Source organism: Artibeus jamaicensis, unplaced genomic scaffold, assembly GCF_021234435.1.
Source record: "Artibeus jamaicensis isolate MK-2021 breed Jamaican fruit bat unplaced genomic scaffold, CSHL_Jam_final contig_923, whole genome shotgun sequence".
NCBI classification, from domain to species: Eukaryota; Metazoa; Chordata; class Mammalia; order Chiroptera; family Phyllostomidae; genus Artibeus; species Artibeus jamaicensis.
The window spans coordinates 3,497,775-3,513,982 of NW_026522014.1; the positions used below are offsets into that span (position 1 = coordinate 3,497,775).

Genomic DNA, 16,208 nt, shown 5'->3' on the forward strand with positions numbered 1-16,208 from the left:
GAGCAGAAATCAGGCCATCGATGGCCCATCTGCCTGCGATTAAGAGCGAATTCTAAGTTTTTTTCTAAGGAGCCTGCCGGCCAGGTTTTTTCTATCCCCATGGCTCCTCATGGTGTAAGGGGCGGCATGATGGGTCTCCTGGTTTCCAATGTGCCAGAAAACATTCCCCTAACTGTAGGTCCCCTGTCAGTTACTGTTTAAATATGCACATTCGACCAACCACACAGAACAGCGGCACCGCACGTAGCACCAGAGCCGTTCCGCTCCCGTGTCTGTCCTGCCGACTGTAATATTTAGCATCACTCCCTCCACCCTATTATTATTTTATTTATGACTACGTATTGTCGCGATTTACTTTTCTCTCTTCTAACACATTGCAATCATCCAGGGTTTGTTTCTTTTCTACTGACTTAAACCTTTTATACCCTGCTTCTATCATTCCAGTGGTTATCTTTAATTCTCCCCTCAGAGTTCTAATATATCAGAGATGGGACATGTAAAAAGAACAGGCATATTATTGGAACAAAAGTTAAAACGGCCCCTCACTTCCCATATGAAGCATGTGTACACTTCATTTTTGGCAAGGTGCTAGCCTTGTAAATACCAGCGCAGTTATAAGGGGAGATAGAAAGAAGACACCAGAGGGTGAGTAAGCCTCTCCACATTCTGGTCATCTTTAAAATACCAGGGGAGATATGTGGAGATAGAAATAGGAATGCATGCTGGCGCCAGTCCGTGTCCCGTGGCCTCCTCCTTCAAGGTCAACTTCCTTCATGACTTCTTTTTATGTATTTCTTTTTGAACAGAGAACATATTTAGATGACTCAAAAAAAAATACTAAAGGCTGATAGTGAAAAGTTTTCTTTTCCTCCACAGTCCCTCAGCTGCTTGATTCTCATGGTTACTACTGGCCCACTACATGTGGCCACTACACGTAGCTTTCTTAGTATTCTTACAAAGTTCCTTTATACAAGAAAATAAGGGTACATGTTCTTTCTTTGCCCATGTTAACATGAAATACACCATGCTCTCCAGGTTTCTGTGTGTGTGTGTGTGCGTCTGTATTTTACTTAGCGGTATTCCTTGCAGACCTTTCCCTATCAATGTGCAGTCTTGTCATTCTTTGTGACCATGGCATGGTGATAGATGGCACAAGGGTCACATTACCAGTGCGCCATTCTCCTATGGGTTTCTGTACTGATACAGCGTTTTCTTACCAATAAAGAAACCCACCATTCCCTTATTAATTAGTTTCAACCAGTTACTATTACAGATAACGCTACAGTGAATAGCCTTATTGATATGCCATTTTCCACCAATATGAGTACATGTATAAGTTCCCGGATGTGGGACTACTGGGTCATAGGGTATATGCATTTTTAGTTTTGATGTTTACAGCAAGGCTGTCCTCCCGAGGGGCCCACCAATTTCTACTCCCAGCCAGCAGTGCGCTCACGCTTGCGCATTGCTGCAGACCCAGAACCCCAACATGTGTTATGCTTCTTATCATACACTTCAAAGGAATTAATATTTTTATTTCTGTGTGCAGTTTGCTTATACTGCTTCTTCATTTATCTATTGTTGGTTCTTTTCTTATCAACTTAGAGGAATTCTTTACATGTTTGGGAGATTAGCGCTTTGTGTGTGATATGAGATATACAAATACTTTGTCTTGGTCTGTTTTTTGCTTTGCAGAATTTTTTCTTTCTAATATACAGGGTGGGGCAAAAGTAGGTATACAGTTGTGACTATGCGAAACACAGCTTATTCTTGTATTATTATTTATTAATTAATTATTATATTGTTTTTCACGTGAATAATTGTAAACCTTGAAAATACTTTTGCCCCAGCCTGTACGTAGAAGATTTTGTAAATCCTTTCTTTTATGGCTGGATTTTGAATAGTTTTTGAGTAGCTAACAATTTTTTCCACTTCAAAGTGCTAAAGAAAATTACTTGTATTTTTTCTGTATCTTATGATATAAAGTAGGGGGCCGACGTAATTTCATGTCAGACTTCCTACTTGCCAATACTATGTATTAAACAGCCCATCTCCTCTGACATTTACTTTAGATGCTGATAAACTCATTCACAATTGTGGGGCAATTTATGCCCTTTTCCTCTGAGCCAGTAGCTATTCCTGCAACAGCCCTGCACCGTATTCACGACAGAGGTTTTATAATACGGTGCAGATGCCCCCTGACTTCTGATGGGGCTATGTCCTGATAAACCCATCAGAGATGGAAAATATCGTAAGTCAAAAGTGCATTTAGTACACCTGACCTGCTGACGCTCACAGTAGAGTCTCACCTGCCTCTCAGTTCCCCGGCTCCGTGGGCTGAGGGGCATCGGCTGAGAGGCACTGCATTTCAAGACCTGCACCTCGCAGATCACACCCAGGAGTCTCTCGTCAGCTCCTGATTTAAGTGATGTTGGTAAAGAGATTGTGGACTTTCAGGTGACGATGAAATTTAGACTCAGACGATGAGAATGGCTTACTTTGAATAGATGCCATATCAGAGTGGGACTCTTGAGGACATTGGGGAAAAAAGCAAATGTTTAGGAAAAACATGAATCTTTGGGGCAAGCAGTAGGCAGAATTCTAGGATAGCTTCCAATATTCACACTTGTGGTGTAATTATGCTCTCTATCACCCCCATTCTCATGGAGTATGGAAGAGACTAAAAAATATGGTGCAATTAGGTTTCTAATTAGTAGACTTTTATTTAATTTACAAAGAGATTGTGCTGCATAAGCATCAAGTGAGCCCTTCAAAGAGCAGCTGCGCTCTTTTAAATTAAATTAAATTGTCCAGTTAATATTTGCAGACTACAATCCACCACAGGTAACTGAAACCACAAAAAGTGAAACTGCAGACAGGAGAAACCTCTGTAAGGTGTTATAAACAAGTGTGTAGGGGCTACATGACAAAGAACTGAGAGCAACCTGTGGGAGCTAATATTGTCCCCAACCCGTAGCCACCAAGAGAGCAAGCACTTCAGTGCTACACCCATGAGGAATCAAATTCTTCCAACAGTCAGTGAGCTTGGAAAAGCATCCTGAGTCTCAGATGAGATCGTAGGCCAGTCCAACACCTTGATGTCAGCCTGGAGAAACCCTGAGCAGAGGACTCACTGAATCCATACCCGGATTCGTGATCCATGGAATATGCAAGACAATTCATTTGTATTGTCCTAATTTGCTAAGTTTGTGATAACTTCTGTTCAGCAATTGAAAACAAATCAATGACTCCAAAGTGTCTATGTCTCCAAAGTGTCCCTCTTTAAAAAAAAAAAAAAGCATCGACTGTATTTATCAAGTATCTGTCCCATTAGTCCTTGTTCAGTCATGGGAGTTGGGCAGATTATTCTCAGTTTTGGTATGCGTCTCCATATCAGGAGGAACCATGTCGAAAAAGAAGCCTCTGAACCTGATGTAGATCATAAAATCCTGCCCTTTGTAAGCTGTTGCCATGTTTGGATGAGAAGCTGGAGTCCTGAAAGGGGTTTAGTGATTTTGCATGTGGAAGAAAGATGCATAATCAGGACCAGTGTGCAGACTATGGTAGACTGATTGCATCAATGGCCTCAGTTAATAGTTACCTGTATTCACAGTCAACCCTGATTCTACCACTCTGATTCAGGCCTCAGCCAGTTTACCTACTTTGACCAACAGCACGTTAGCAAATGCATCACAGAAAGTGTCTTGAAAGATGCACATTTTCTGCTAATCCTTTGATGAAGTTACTCTTGCCTGTGTTTCTGCCATGCTATGAGACCATGTCCGTGCCTGCCTAATTAAATGAGATAGATGGATTTGGAAAAAAGCAAGGTTGTCCCCCATCCCCACTGAAGCCATCCTAAACCAGCCAGTAGTTAGCCAATTCCATCCAGGACACATGAGGAAATTCAAGTTAGATTAGAAGAAACTTTCAATCCAACTTACTCTAAATCATTGACCCACAGTGACCTAAAAAAATACTCATTATTTTAGGGGTGGTTTGTTGTATAGCAGAACTATAGCAGTAAATAACACATCAAAAATTAAGACAAACAATATAATCTAGTTGAAGTATATATCTCCCATCCCATTTTTTAATTTTTAGGCACTTAACATTTTGCGCATAATAAATTTTATAGGCTTTTGAGTTATTCTGAAGCAGAGTTCATAAACATGATAGATCTGAGTTCTTTTAAGAAAGACCTTAAGTGTCTAGGCCATGATTAGCATTTATCAAGATACAGCATTGATGTACACTGCTGTATCACTAGGAATTCCATGAACAGTCAATAAAGAATTCTTCTGTCTCAATGACTCTGACTACTTGGCTTGGTCTAGGAACACATGATTTCAAGTTCAGATTATTGAACACGAAGTGGAAGCAATCTTAATTATTCATTTCAATTTTCCAATAATGTTCCTACATGATAAATTAGGTCATGACTGTGACTATTTGCTTTTGAAATGTGTTTGCTCTCCTTTAGGTTTGTCTAAGATAGCCTTTTGTTACACATTCACCTAAAACAAGACCCCTGGACTTCATTATCTTCATACATGACAGAACCTTTGAACGCTTTGCACTGATATAGATGTCACCAGCCATTTGTATACATACCTAGTTAACATTTTACTAATACTGTCTGTTGTGGCCAGTAAAGTGTGTTTCAGAGACTGACCACACACTTACATACACAGAAATCTGGCAGATGTCATTGACATTTCTGAGATGAAACATCTACCCCGCTCTCTACCCAGTAAGAATTGGCCTTTGTCACTAGGAAAAAAAAGTTCAAAAATAAAGTCTCGATTTTATCCTTGATATTTACTTTTTACTCAGCCTTCTCAAAATCAGTAAATGGATCAAAAATATACCCAGGAACTAAGGCCACAACTCTGGAAGTCAATGTGATTCCTTTTCCCGCCACATTTCTAACCTATTAGCAAATCCTATCAACTCTCTGTATAAAATGTTTCCCAAAGATAAATACTTCTGTCCACTTCTTACTCTCTATCCTACCCCTGGGTGGTTACTCTTCTTACCTCTGCATTCAATTTTTGCCCTTCTAGCCATTCTCCATATTTTAGATAGAGTGATATTTTGAAGACATTTTGTTTTGAAAGAATTTTATTCTGAGCTGATTTCAGAGTTGTAAAAGTTACTGTTTTTCCCACGTAACTGCTGAAATATGCTTATCAAAGTAGGATCTCAGAGAAATATGTGCACACCCACATTCACTGTCCTGTAATTCACAATAGCCAGGAGGTAGAAACAACCCAATACACAGCGACAGATGAATGGATGGAGAAAATCTGGTAGAGCTGTGCCATGAAATATTGTGCTGCCTTAAAAGGAAGGAAATTCTTCCACATCCTTCAATATAGATGACTCTCAAGGACATTATGCTAAATGAAATAAATTGGACAAATACTCCATTTTCTTACTTATATATGGGATGCTAAAAAGTTGAACTTATATAAGCACAGGGTGGAATGGTGGTTGCCAAGGGGAGCATTATAGGGAGATATTTGAGACTATGTAAATATCCTATTATACTATAGAAATGGAAGATAGGTGTGTTCATATATACGCCTACATATTCTCTAGTTCTGTCCATTGGGAGGACTTAGAAACACGGACACCTTAGAATGTCTAGGGTCCAGATTTTGGTTTCTGTATAATTATGTATTTATGGTTCTTGTATTGAATAATTATTTCTATGGTGCTTGCAAAATTATGCATTTCATAGTTCTATCACATCTTCTACATTGGTATTCTGCTATAAGAAAGCGCTCATTTATTCATTTGTTCATTCATTAATTCATTCATCAATACCGGTGCAGATCCAGGGACTCCGATAACACATTATTTATAATACAGTATTATATTTATTTTGTTGGTCAGTGTGACCCTCTTCTAACCAGCTCCTGAACTGTTTTAATAAATTCCCATTATTCTTTAGGCACTTTCTTATTTTTTGGCACAAGGGAATGTCCTGAGTTCATCTAGCAGTTTCCCTGCCGCAACCCTGAAACCAGCCATTTCCTCAAGGAGCCTGGGCTTCTAGAAACCAGGATTTGGCTGCTAGATGTTGTGGGTATTATTGCTTCTAGTGTCCCTCCGCGGATAGAACTAGGACATGTGCAGACGTATGTATGCACACATACATCTTCTATCTATCTGTTCACTAAAACCTGCAGGTTTACGCTGATCCCTCCCACTCCGATCCAACTCTGCAGAGTTCCTCGCAGCCTTTCCCCCTTTCCACTCGTGACTCCCTTCTCCAAAGCTGACAAACATGGCTTCCACTATCCACAAAATCTTAACCTCTGTGCACAGTTCTAACACACAACCAAGTTTTTAGAATTGCAGACCCATACCACAGTAAAAAAAAAAAAAAAAAAAAAAAAAACAACAACTTGCTGGAGTACAATATTTAGAATTCTTTCTGTTAACTTCAAGCAAATAGTCAAAACACAGTATTCCATTGCATAAGTGAGTTCTACCCCCTACCACTTGACTATGGCTAGGTTATTCATTTTTCATACAGCTAGATTCATTTTTAAATTCTTTCTAATTTTTCAGTTATAGTTAACATTTAATATATATTAATTTTAGGTGTAGAGCTTGCTGTTTAGACATTTCTATAACTTACAGGTATGATCCTTCTGTTTGTTTGCCTGCTTCATTTTGGATGCTCCTATTACTGGGATATCTACCCACTTAATGTATTTCTTTAGTTTGTATTTACCTGTTTTGTGTGTGTAAAACATCAATATGGTTCTAAAGGTTAGAATCATACCAAAAATACTCAGAGAAGAATCACTCCTCCGCCCCCATCTCTCACCCCATCTGTCGTTCAGAACCTCAGGCAGCGAGGAAGATCACAATTTCCTTCTAATTGTTTTCACCAAATGCTCCAGGTTTTTCTTACTGGGTGAACTCTGAGTCAAGTAAATAAAATGGTCATCCAGAGGACCACTAGAGAGGTAACAGAATACTGGCAATTGTCTTGGAAAGAAGTTTTAAAGGAACTCTAAACACTTTTGGCTACCAGGCCACTGGTTTGTATCATGATCACAGGCTGTTTTCAGAGCTACCTGGGAGCTGGAAAGGGGACGCTGAGAACAGGGCAGGTTAAAGCGCCAGGAATCTTGCTGTTGTTTCCACGATTCAACTGTCTTAGGTGCGTAAACTCTCCCTAGACGCTATAAGCCTTTGGTTAGCTCCCAGAGTTTGGAAAATGTTAATTTTGACCTTTTTTGTGTGTGTCAGTTTTCTCATTTATGGAGAAAAGAATTTTCAGCAGTCTTTACTTCACCATTTTTGCTGACCCAGAGTGAATTAAAACAAATAAAAATAAGTGTAAATGGGATCAAGTTAATTTTCTACTTCAAATGCTTCATTTCCAATGCTCATAAAATGCAAACTCCTTCATAAGGTCTATAAGACTACAGGGGTTCTGTTTACATCTCCCAGATCATCTTCTCAAAGAAAAAACTTGAAGCTATTGGCTTTTTTTTTTTTGCATTTTCAATACAATTTAATTTTCTTAATTGTTATTTTTATTGAGATATATTTGACATATAACACTGTGGAAGTTTATGGTGTACACTGTGTTGGATTGATATATTTATACCTGAATTGTTTTTCATGCCCCTGCCCTTACTCAAAATGCTCCAGCCCCATGGGGCCCCTTCACATTGTTGAGACTGAAGTGTCAGAAAACCTATTCTACTGCCTACAGAGCAACAAGAACTGGTTTCTGACCACCCTGTTGGTTCCCCTCTTTTGTGCTCTGTTGGCCTTGATTCAAGTCCATCAGGAAAGAGCACATTCCTCTGTCTCTCAGTAGCCTCAGTGAAACTGACTGACATCCCACAGGCCTGCTGGGTCAGAGGTCTGACCTGGGTCGAGAGGGAGTCTGCGTTCTGATTCGCCAGACCTGAGATCTGGTGATGGGTATGGAGCCAATTCAAGTGGGAACACCTGGATTGAAGTATGTCAGGGGGTGGTTGCCTAGGGAAAATAGGGAAGGTTGCCAAAGAAAGATAAATAGATGCTGGGCAGAAACTATAATCACAGTTTTTTTCCATTGCTTTCGGGCCCCTACTCATGCTCTTTCATCTGACAAGATTGTTAGCCATGACTGGCTCTCGATCATTGCTCCAATTTTATCTTAAATGTTTTCTCTTAAAACAGACCGATTTCGATCATTTAGTAAGTAAGTAGCCCCTTTCGCCACTCTGGATTGCAACACTTCTTTACCCTTCCCAGCCTTTAGTAACTGACATGAGATTGATTTCCCAGACAAATATTTATTTAGCACTAAATAGTGCCAGACTGTACACTGGACCTTGTTTATTCTTTCATATCACATTATGGCTGCTTTATTTCCCAAGCATAACTCAATGCCTAGAACAGAGTAAATCCTAACTATTCAGGGAATGGACGAATGAAGTGGCATTGATACCTAATTCGATAAGGTACTTTGCTATGTTTTGGAGGAGAAAAGAGGAATATATTACTGTGTTAGACAAGTTCATCTCAGTCTTTCATCATCGTTTGACCCGTTCATTTGTTTGGGGCACACACCAGGACTCCACATTTAGGTGATAAAAAGAAGCTTACTATACAACATCACATGAAAATTAAATATTTATTAAATTAGTAATATAAGTCCACAATATATTACTGGAAACTCTAGGGACCAGGTCTACTTTAGTATTCAATTGTGTTCGGACTTTATAAATGTAATAAATGCTAGTCATGTTCATTATATTATATAACATATTTAGTAGGGCTAAGGGCAATATCTGGTAATAAAATGTTAAAATTTCCATAGCAAAATATCTCATCAAGAATGATTAAGAAAGACAAAATAAGCATCCTCATTTTTGTTTAGGTCAGGTTCTACCATTAAGTGGATTTTTTAATGAACTTATAAAAAAATGAAGATCTGTGGATTTGGGGATTGCAGATAGGGAATTGTGACTTGTAATCATATACTTTTCTACAAGAATTCAATGCAATATTTTTGCAAAATTAGCTAACCTACCTTGGTTATTACTGGGTTGGTAAAAAATTTAGTTTTTTCCATAAAATAAAAGATACATTTTTCATTTTCAACAATAATTTTATTGAATTGGGTATTTTGAGTATGTCAGAGATCTCCTGCTATTGGCTTCTAGTGGGTAGAGGCCAGGGGTGCTGCTAAACATCTTCCAATGCATGAGACAGTCCCACAGCAAAGAATTATTTGGCCAAAACGTCAACAGTACAAGGAACTTCACAAACCACTTCTGACACATTTGATGAGTTACAGCACCCTCTCCATACATCGCACACATAGTTTTTGTGTGTTTCAGTTGTTTTTACCTTTCTTGAAATAATAAAGCATAATATGCTGAAAATGTTGCATATTTTCTTCCACCTTCAATATTAAAATGGCTGCACAAAAATTCACCAATTGTGCTTGATATGTTTCTTTTCATTCATGCTGATGACAGCTGTCACAATACAACGTAACAAAATTGTCTCAAATGAAGTAAAAGACAACTAAGCACTACTAGAGCCATCATATGGAAAACAAACAAACAAATAAATTTTTTAGACTACCCAATGTGTGTAGACAGTTTCTTGTTGTTACTTTTATTTCCATTGATTTAAAAATTCTAATTCACAATTTAGGCCATGGGGAATGATCGAACTGCTTATTCACATAATTATATTTTTTCATTGTTCTACATATGATGGGACAAAAGTACAGTTGTATATGAAAGTTTATTCTTGTATTATTATTATTATTATTGAATCATTTTCCACACAGACAACTGTAAAGCTACTCTTGCCCCCCAGGGTCCAGCAGCTAGTCCATAAGCACTTACCACATGTTTTGGCCAGTCCCCTGCTCATGGTCACCGCACTATTTTCCTCTTCCTGAGTCCACAGGAAGATTATGTTTCACAGCATCCATAGCAATTATGTTTGGGGAACATGACATTACCAGCCAAAGGAGCATAGATGAAAGTGACAGACGACATTCTGAAGCGAAGCTCCTAAAAACATTCCACATGACCCCACAGCTCTCACTTTGTTTCCCATAGAAATCTTGGATGTCACGTGTTCCAGATCATTCCACATTCACCATGGAGGAAGGCTGGCCTGACTGCCCTGGGCTACCAGTGACTAGTAAACTTTTGCTGCATCGAGCAACTATGTACTCAGGGATACATTTGTCACATTGACACAGCTCATGAATAATTTTTCCCTAAATGAAAAATCAACCCCCTCATGGTATGAGTTTCCAGTGATTGAGCAAAATGCCTCATCAAGCAATTCTGCCTTATATCTTAACCTCATGTATATCACGAGTTGACTTCCTCCCGCTGCAATGGGAAACGTCAACTAAGAAGAAGTAGCGATACAGTAATTGCTTTTTAACATTGTATGTCAATGAAAGCTATGCAAAATCCAGCAATGTCCCTTTATCAAGACATTTTGCTAATAGCTTATTTAGCTTTCTGTCTGAATTGCTCACCTCTAGTCTCCACAGCACCTCCCAGCTGCTCTGTGCCAGTTTTCCTCAGAGCACTGGGATCTTGTCATCCTGCTCCTAACCAAAGCCCAACGTGCAGGGGCGTTAATGCCTGGTGGAGCAACTCTTGACTCTAGGATGGTGAGTCATTGGATGAAAGTCTCATTGTCCCGTTACTTGGAGGGGAAATTCTGAAGAGCATCCTACGCAATATATGAGAGGATTTGTAGTAGGACTTTCTGCTTTCCGGAGTGATAGCCAGATCAGTGATGTACCTTTCGCTGGCTTTCCTTCAGAACCCCTAACATCCTCTCTCTGCTTACGCCCTCTAGCTTCCTGGAATCACCTCCCAAATGAATATTTTGGGGTGAGGACATATTCAATATTTCTGTTGTATTGCTGCTTTTTGTGAATTTATAAACAAAATCAACTTCATTCCCAACTTTTCTTAGAAAGCAATTGTGTATTGTTTGAAAATGGCACACAGGAGACGACAGAAGACTCACCTGGGTGTCATTAAGGGACAGATTTTTCTGATCCAGTACAATCCACTTTTAAGACTGGCCCTGGTCTTTCACAACCACATTCCCAGCACCTACACCCATCTTTGGCATATGTAAGTGCTCAGTGAATATTTCGAATTAGATAATGAAATACTATTCAGCCAAAAAGAAGGAAATTCTGCCATTTGCAACAACATGAGTGGCCTGTGAAGGCATTGTGCTAAGTGAAAAAAGTCAAAGACAAATGCTATATGATCTCATATGTGGAATCTGAAAACATCAAACTCTTAGAAACAGAGATCAGATTTGTGGTTGCCAGAGAAAGGGGTGGGGTTGGAAGAAATGGGTGAAGGGGGCTGAAAGGTATAACCTTCTAGTTATAAGATAAATTAGTTCCAGGGATGGTAATACTGTATTGTATATTTGATAACTGCTAAGAATAGATCTTAAGTGTTCTCACCACAAGAAAAAAATCTTGGTAACTATGTGAGGTGATGTATGTTATCTAAACTTGTGGTAATCATTCCACAATATATAAATGTATCAAATTATTATATTGTACATGTTAAATTTATACAATGTTATATGCAAGTTATATCTCAATAAAACTAAGGGAAATTTTTTTTCAAAAACATAGGCACTTTTCTGTTTTGGCTTCTTGTATGTAAAATCCTCCCACAAAATCATCTATAGTATTATCTCCTATTCCAATGGACTGAACCATTTGGACCCCACCTGCCGGAATCAGCATTAAACCCCTGTCTTTCCCTTAACACCCTTTCAAGTATCGGTGTACCAGCTGTTTTTGTTATTCTCCTTAATTGCTCCTGAATCTGTCTGTTCTCTCCATCTCTTCCACCACTATTCTAATCAAAGGTACTATTTTTTCCATTGTGTCTACAAGAGCCTCCTATCTGATCTATTCATGCCCACTATGCCAACCTACCCTATCTCTTCTCTCTACCAGAGCTAGATTGATTGTATTAAAATGCAGAATATGAACACATTACCATCCTTCATTCTTAAAATGCTTCAGACTTTTTCTACCTTTAAAATCATGCATGGTTTGGTCCTACCCACCTCTTGGTTCACCCTCCTAACACTTTCCCAACATCTCCTCCCTGTACCCCACACTTGGGCTACCCTGGACTTTCTAATAGAACCCTATAGCCAGTAGGATTTCTTCTCCCAAAAGGACTCAGCTATGTTCTTCTCTCTGCCTGAAGCATTCTTTATGACTGCCCTTAATCTTAATGAATTTCTACTCATCCTTTTGATATCAACACAAACTTCCTCAGGATGTCTCAGACCTCAGACTAGGTCAAGTGTCCCTGTGATCAGGTTTTATAGCACCAGTTACTCTCCCTCAAAGCATTCATCACAATTGCAGTTTGATGTTTATGTGCATGACCACTTGATTGACGTGTCTCTCCTGTTAGAATGCAAACTCCTTGAGGGCGGAGCCTGTGTTCTATCTGTCTCACCACGGTATCCTGAGAATGTGGCTTGACTCATGTTAACATATCGGGCATGCAACACATAAGCAGCTAGTAGGGTATTCCATAATGCAAATTTGTGAAGCAGCTCCATCTTAAAATGGCTTGCTGGAAAGGTTTTATTCATCTACTCAATTGGGTATAGTCAGGACCTAGGAAATGACAGCCCAGCTCTCGGCCCACTGATCCAGAAGTCACACACCCTAACTACCTGCTGTGTTTGTCCTCAGAGAATCCCACCTGGGCATTGTTTTCTACTTTATTATCTTCTAAGTATTCTCCAGGACTCAGATTTGGCCTGAACACTTTTATCTGATGCTCTTTTCTGTCACCAGTGCGCATTGACAGAGGCGAACCTGCTTAAAGAGAAGTCGTAACTTATTGGGTGACTATACCTTGGAGAAAAAAAAAGTCACAAACTTTTCAGGGATATTTAAAATCTAGATCTGAGTTTTCTCAAAATCCTGGAAGTGCAGAAAAGCACTGCGATTGGTTTTTTTAGAGCCATGCCTTATGGTGGCCATGTGAAGAAATGTATTCTAATTTACGTTCACCACTGAGACCCCAAACTCACCATGTATTCATTAGCCCACTGTGGGGATGTTTAACTGGGATAGAAATCCTCTGCATGTGGCAGGATCCTCACATTCTTTTTAACCCACACGGTGAGGACCATTAGGGTAGCAACAACCAATGGGAAACGGCTGTATTTTTGGACTATAAGACGCACCCCCTCCCAAATGTGGGAGGAATAATGGTTGTTAATGCTGCTGTTGAGTTCTGTTTACATTTACATGGGTGAAATATCGTGTAATTTATGGTATTAAACATTTTACCACATTTTTTGCTTCCAAAGCTTTTTACCCTATTTTCCTCCTCTAAAACCTAGGTGTGTCTTTTGGTCTGAAAAACACAGTATTTGGACTCCTATCAAAATATAAAGTCAGAGGCAACATCACTTTTTCAGAGGAAATGGCTGAGATTAAGGCACTTGTCAAAGATTTACGAGATGCTGGCCAATAATTCTTCTTATCCGCACTTAAGACCTCAATAGGATCAGTGTGAAAACTGATGCTAACTCTGAGTACATTTTCTAATGCCTGCAGTGGCCTTTTTCCTAGAACAGAGGAATAAAGTTCCTGATCCCTGATTTGCAGTTCCCGATTTACGGATCGTGTATTACTGTATCTCCTGTTCACTTGGACTCCCAGGAACAGTTTGGTGCCACCGGCCAGAGCAATAGTTCATGAATTCTCAGAGGCGGTGCCATAGTCCAGTCATCTGGAGTCATGGTGACCTTTCCTTCCTCCTAGGACATGAACCTGGCCCAATATATTTACAACTTTAAGATGCTCAGTCCTGAAGAACAGCAAGCAGCAATGCCCTCGTTGTCTTGAGAAGACATAAGCATAGGAGATAAACTTTTAAGAAATCCAATAACCTATGTCCTCTGTTAAGTCTCAGGAAGAAGAGGAGTGGGGCAGGGTTTCCAATGTCAAGGATTAAACATTCCCTCTGATGAGTAGTTGCCCACGGTATGAACAGGAGTCTTTGTGGATTTTGGAATCGGATTTAGGTAACATTTGTGTGTTCTCTGGTCAGTTAACAGGAAACGTAGAAACCTGCCCAGAGCAGAGTAAGGAAAGGTGTTGTGGCTGGCCCAGGGTGCTTGCTGCAGCCCTGACAGATGGTCTGATGGCCACGCTGATCCCAACTGCATGAAGCAGACTGACATAGTGTGAGCGAACTCCGCTAAGCACTGACAGCCGTGTTATCAAAGGGGAGCCTGGGGGTTTTGGAGCTAATTCATGTCACCATCAGCAGGTAACTTTTCTCTTTTTGAGTAATAGTTCCTGGTTTGCTTCTGATTATAGAGTCAGGTAATTATACTGCCTCAGCTGCCCTTTGAGAACTGGGGGTCATTGAATCTGCCATCCATAAAATCATGTTGACCCTATAAAAGAAATGGTATATAAAACAACAGGCTTTCTGGGCCACAAGGATAAAAGTATTATTTAAATGGGTTGCTCACTTAACCCTGGCCCATACACCAAGGTTATGGGTTCAGTCCCTGGTCAGGGCACATACATAACAATCAGGGAATGAATAAGTAATTAGAACAACAAGCTGATGCTTCTCTCTCTCCTTTTCTTTCTTCCTCCCTCCTCTCGCTCCCTAAAATCAGTAAAAAAAATTAAATGAGTTGTTCACTTAGAACACAGAGCATGGACATTTTATACATTTATTGGAAATGCTTATAAAATCTCGTTAAACAAAGAATGAACACACAAACCTGTTCCTTAGCAACAAAAGCTTCCTACTGTAAAGGAGGCAATCGACCCCTTATGAAATAAATTTCAGCAGACATTAGGCTTCATTAATAATATTTATTTTAAAGATCACTTTTTATTGTAACAAATATATAGTCATCAATGTTTTACAAATTGTCAAAAATGCTTTAAGTACAAAAGAAATACATTAGCAAAATGAAAGTTATATTGTATTATTTGGTACATACTTAATACTGTTGACATGCACACCACACGCCAAAAGAGCTCATGCATTATTGGAAGAAAGAAGAAATAAGCGATATAACAGCTATATTGTTGCATTACAAGTTCATTGCTTCGGTCAGTTTTCTTTCTTCAGGGATACCATTTACCTGCAATGGGTAAGAACGAATGTGGGCAAGGATTAGTCAGGGATGGACACTTGTAGACTGTAAGCAAAACACATGACAAGCGGTAATTTTTTTATTATCTTAACATAATTTAAAATATTTTCTCTGCATTTGGTTTAAAATTTCTTCAAAAGGAAAAAAATCTAATTGAGTCCTTTCCTTCCTGGGCCAAAGCTACAATGTTCTGTGTTTGTCAAAAGGCACGGCTTGAAAATTCCTCCCACAGCAGACAAAAGAATGCGGCTAACTGCGGGGTGTATGACTGTATCTTTTAATGGTGGCTTTTAAGAAAATATCACGTGGGGCAGAAGTGCTGAGAAAATGAGAAAACTAGAAGAGGCATCGATCCTAGTGGCCTGGGCCTGGTCCAAAGGGGAGTGCTATCTTAGCTGCTCACTGCTCTATTATCCCAGCAGGGCCTCCGTCCCAGGGTCCTGGTGCCGCGGCTAGTTCATTTCTTAAACGTTTGATGATCATTTAAAAGAAAACAACTAAATAAAACAAACTTCAAAATATGCTCTCCCCTAACAAATTCCATACAGGCAGCTACAGATAAAAGTACGTGGTACCCAAGAGACAGACCCTGTGCTTAAATTAGCTTCACAAAAAAAACCCCAAAACTGTATAGTGTGATTCACCCCTGTCTCCTCGTTACATTTAATAAAAAAGACAATGAAACTGTGACACCTAGCACAATCCTCTGAGGTGCTTGGGAAAATCAAATCACTATTTCCTGATAGTTGTGCACAAATCCTGCTGCCTCTTTGTGGAACCACAATAAACAGGGCAGAGGAAAAGAGATGTGGTCCCCGTGAAAATACGGACACAGCACTGAACACGTGTGTGTGCAGACAGGACAGAACACCTCAGAAACCAAGAAACAAACTTTATTTTTTTTTTCATTCAAATGAACAGAATAGGAATAAAGAATGTAACCTGCACATTTAGCTCTTCTCTCCAGGAGACATGACTCTATTTGATTTTACATTTAACTG

General features: G+C 39.4%; 1 protein-coding gene across 4 annotated transcripts in view; it reads right to left on the minus strand.

Moving 5' to 3' along the window:
• Positions 1-14,912: 14,912 nt before the first annotated feature.
• The window catches only part of SGCE (sarcoglycan epsilon), a 69,375-nt gene continuing 68,079 nt past the window's right edge, over positions 14,913-16,208 (minus strand). For 3 of the 4 annotated variants that reach the window (XM_053655093.1, XM_037142780.2, XM_053655092.1), the window contains one exon: positions 14,913-15,195. In XM_053655093.1, coding sequence (XP_053511068.1) covers positions 15,179-15,195 — 17 coding nt within the window. In that variant the 3' untranslated portion in view covers positions 14,913-15,178. The remainder of the gene's footprint in view (positions 15,196-16,208) is intronic. The other variant, XM_037142781.2, reaches the window with a different exon arrangement.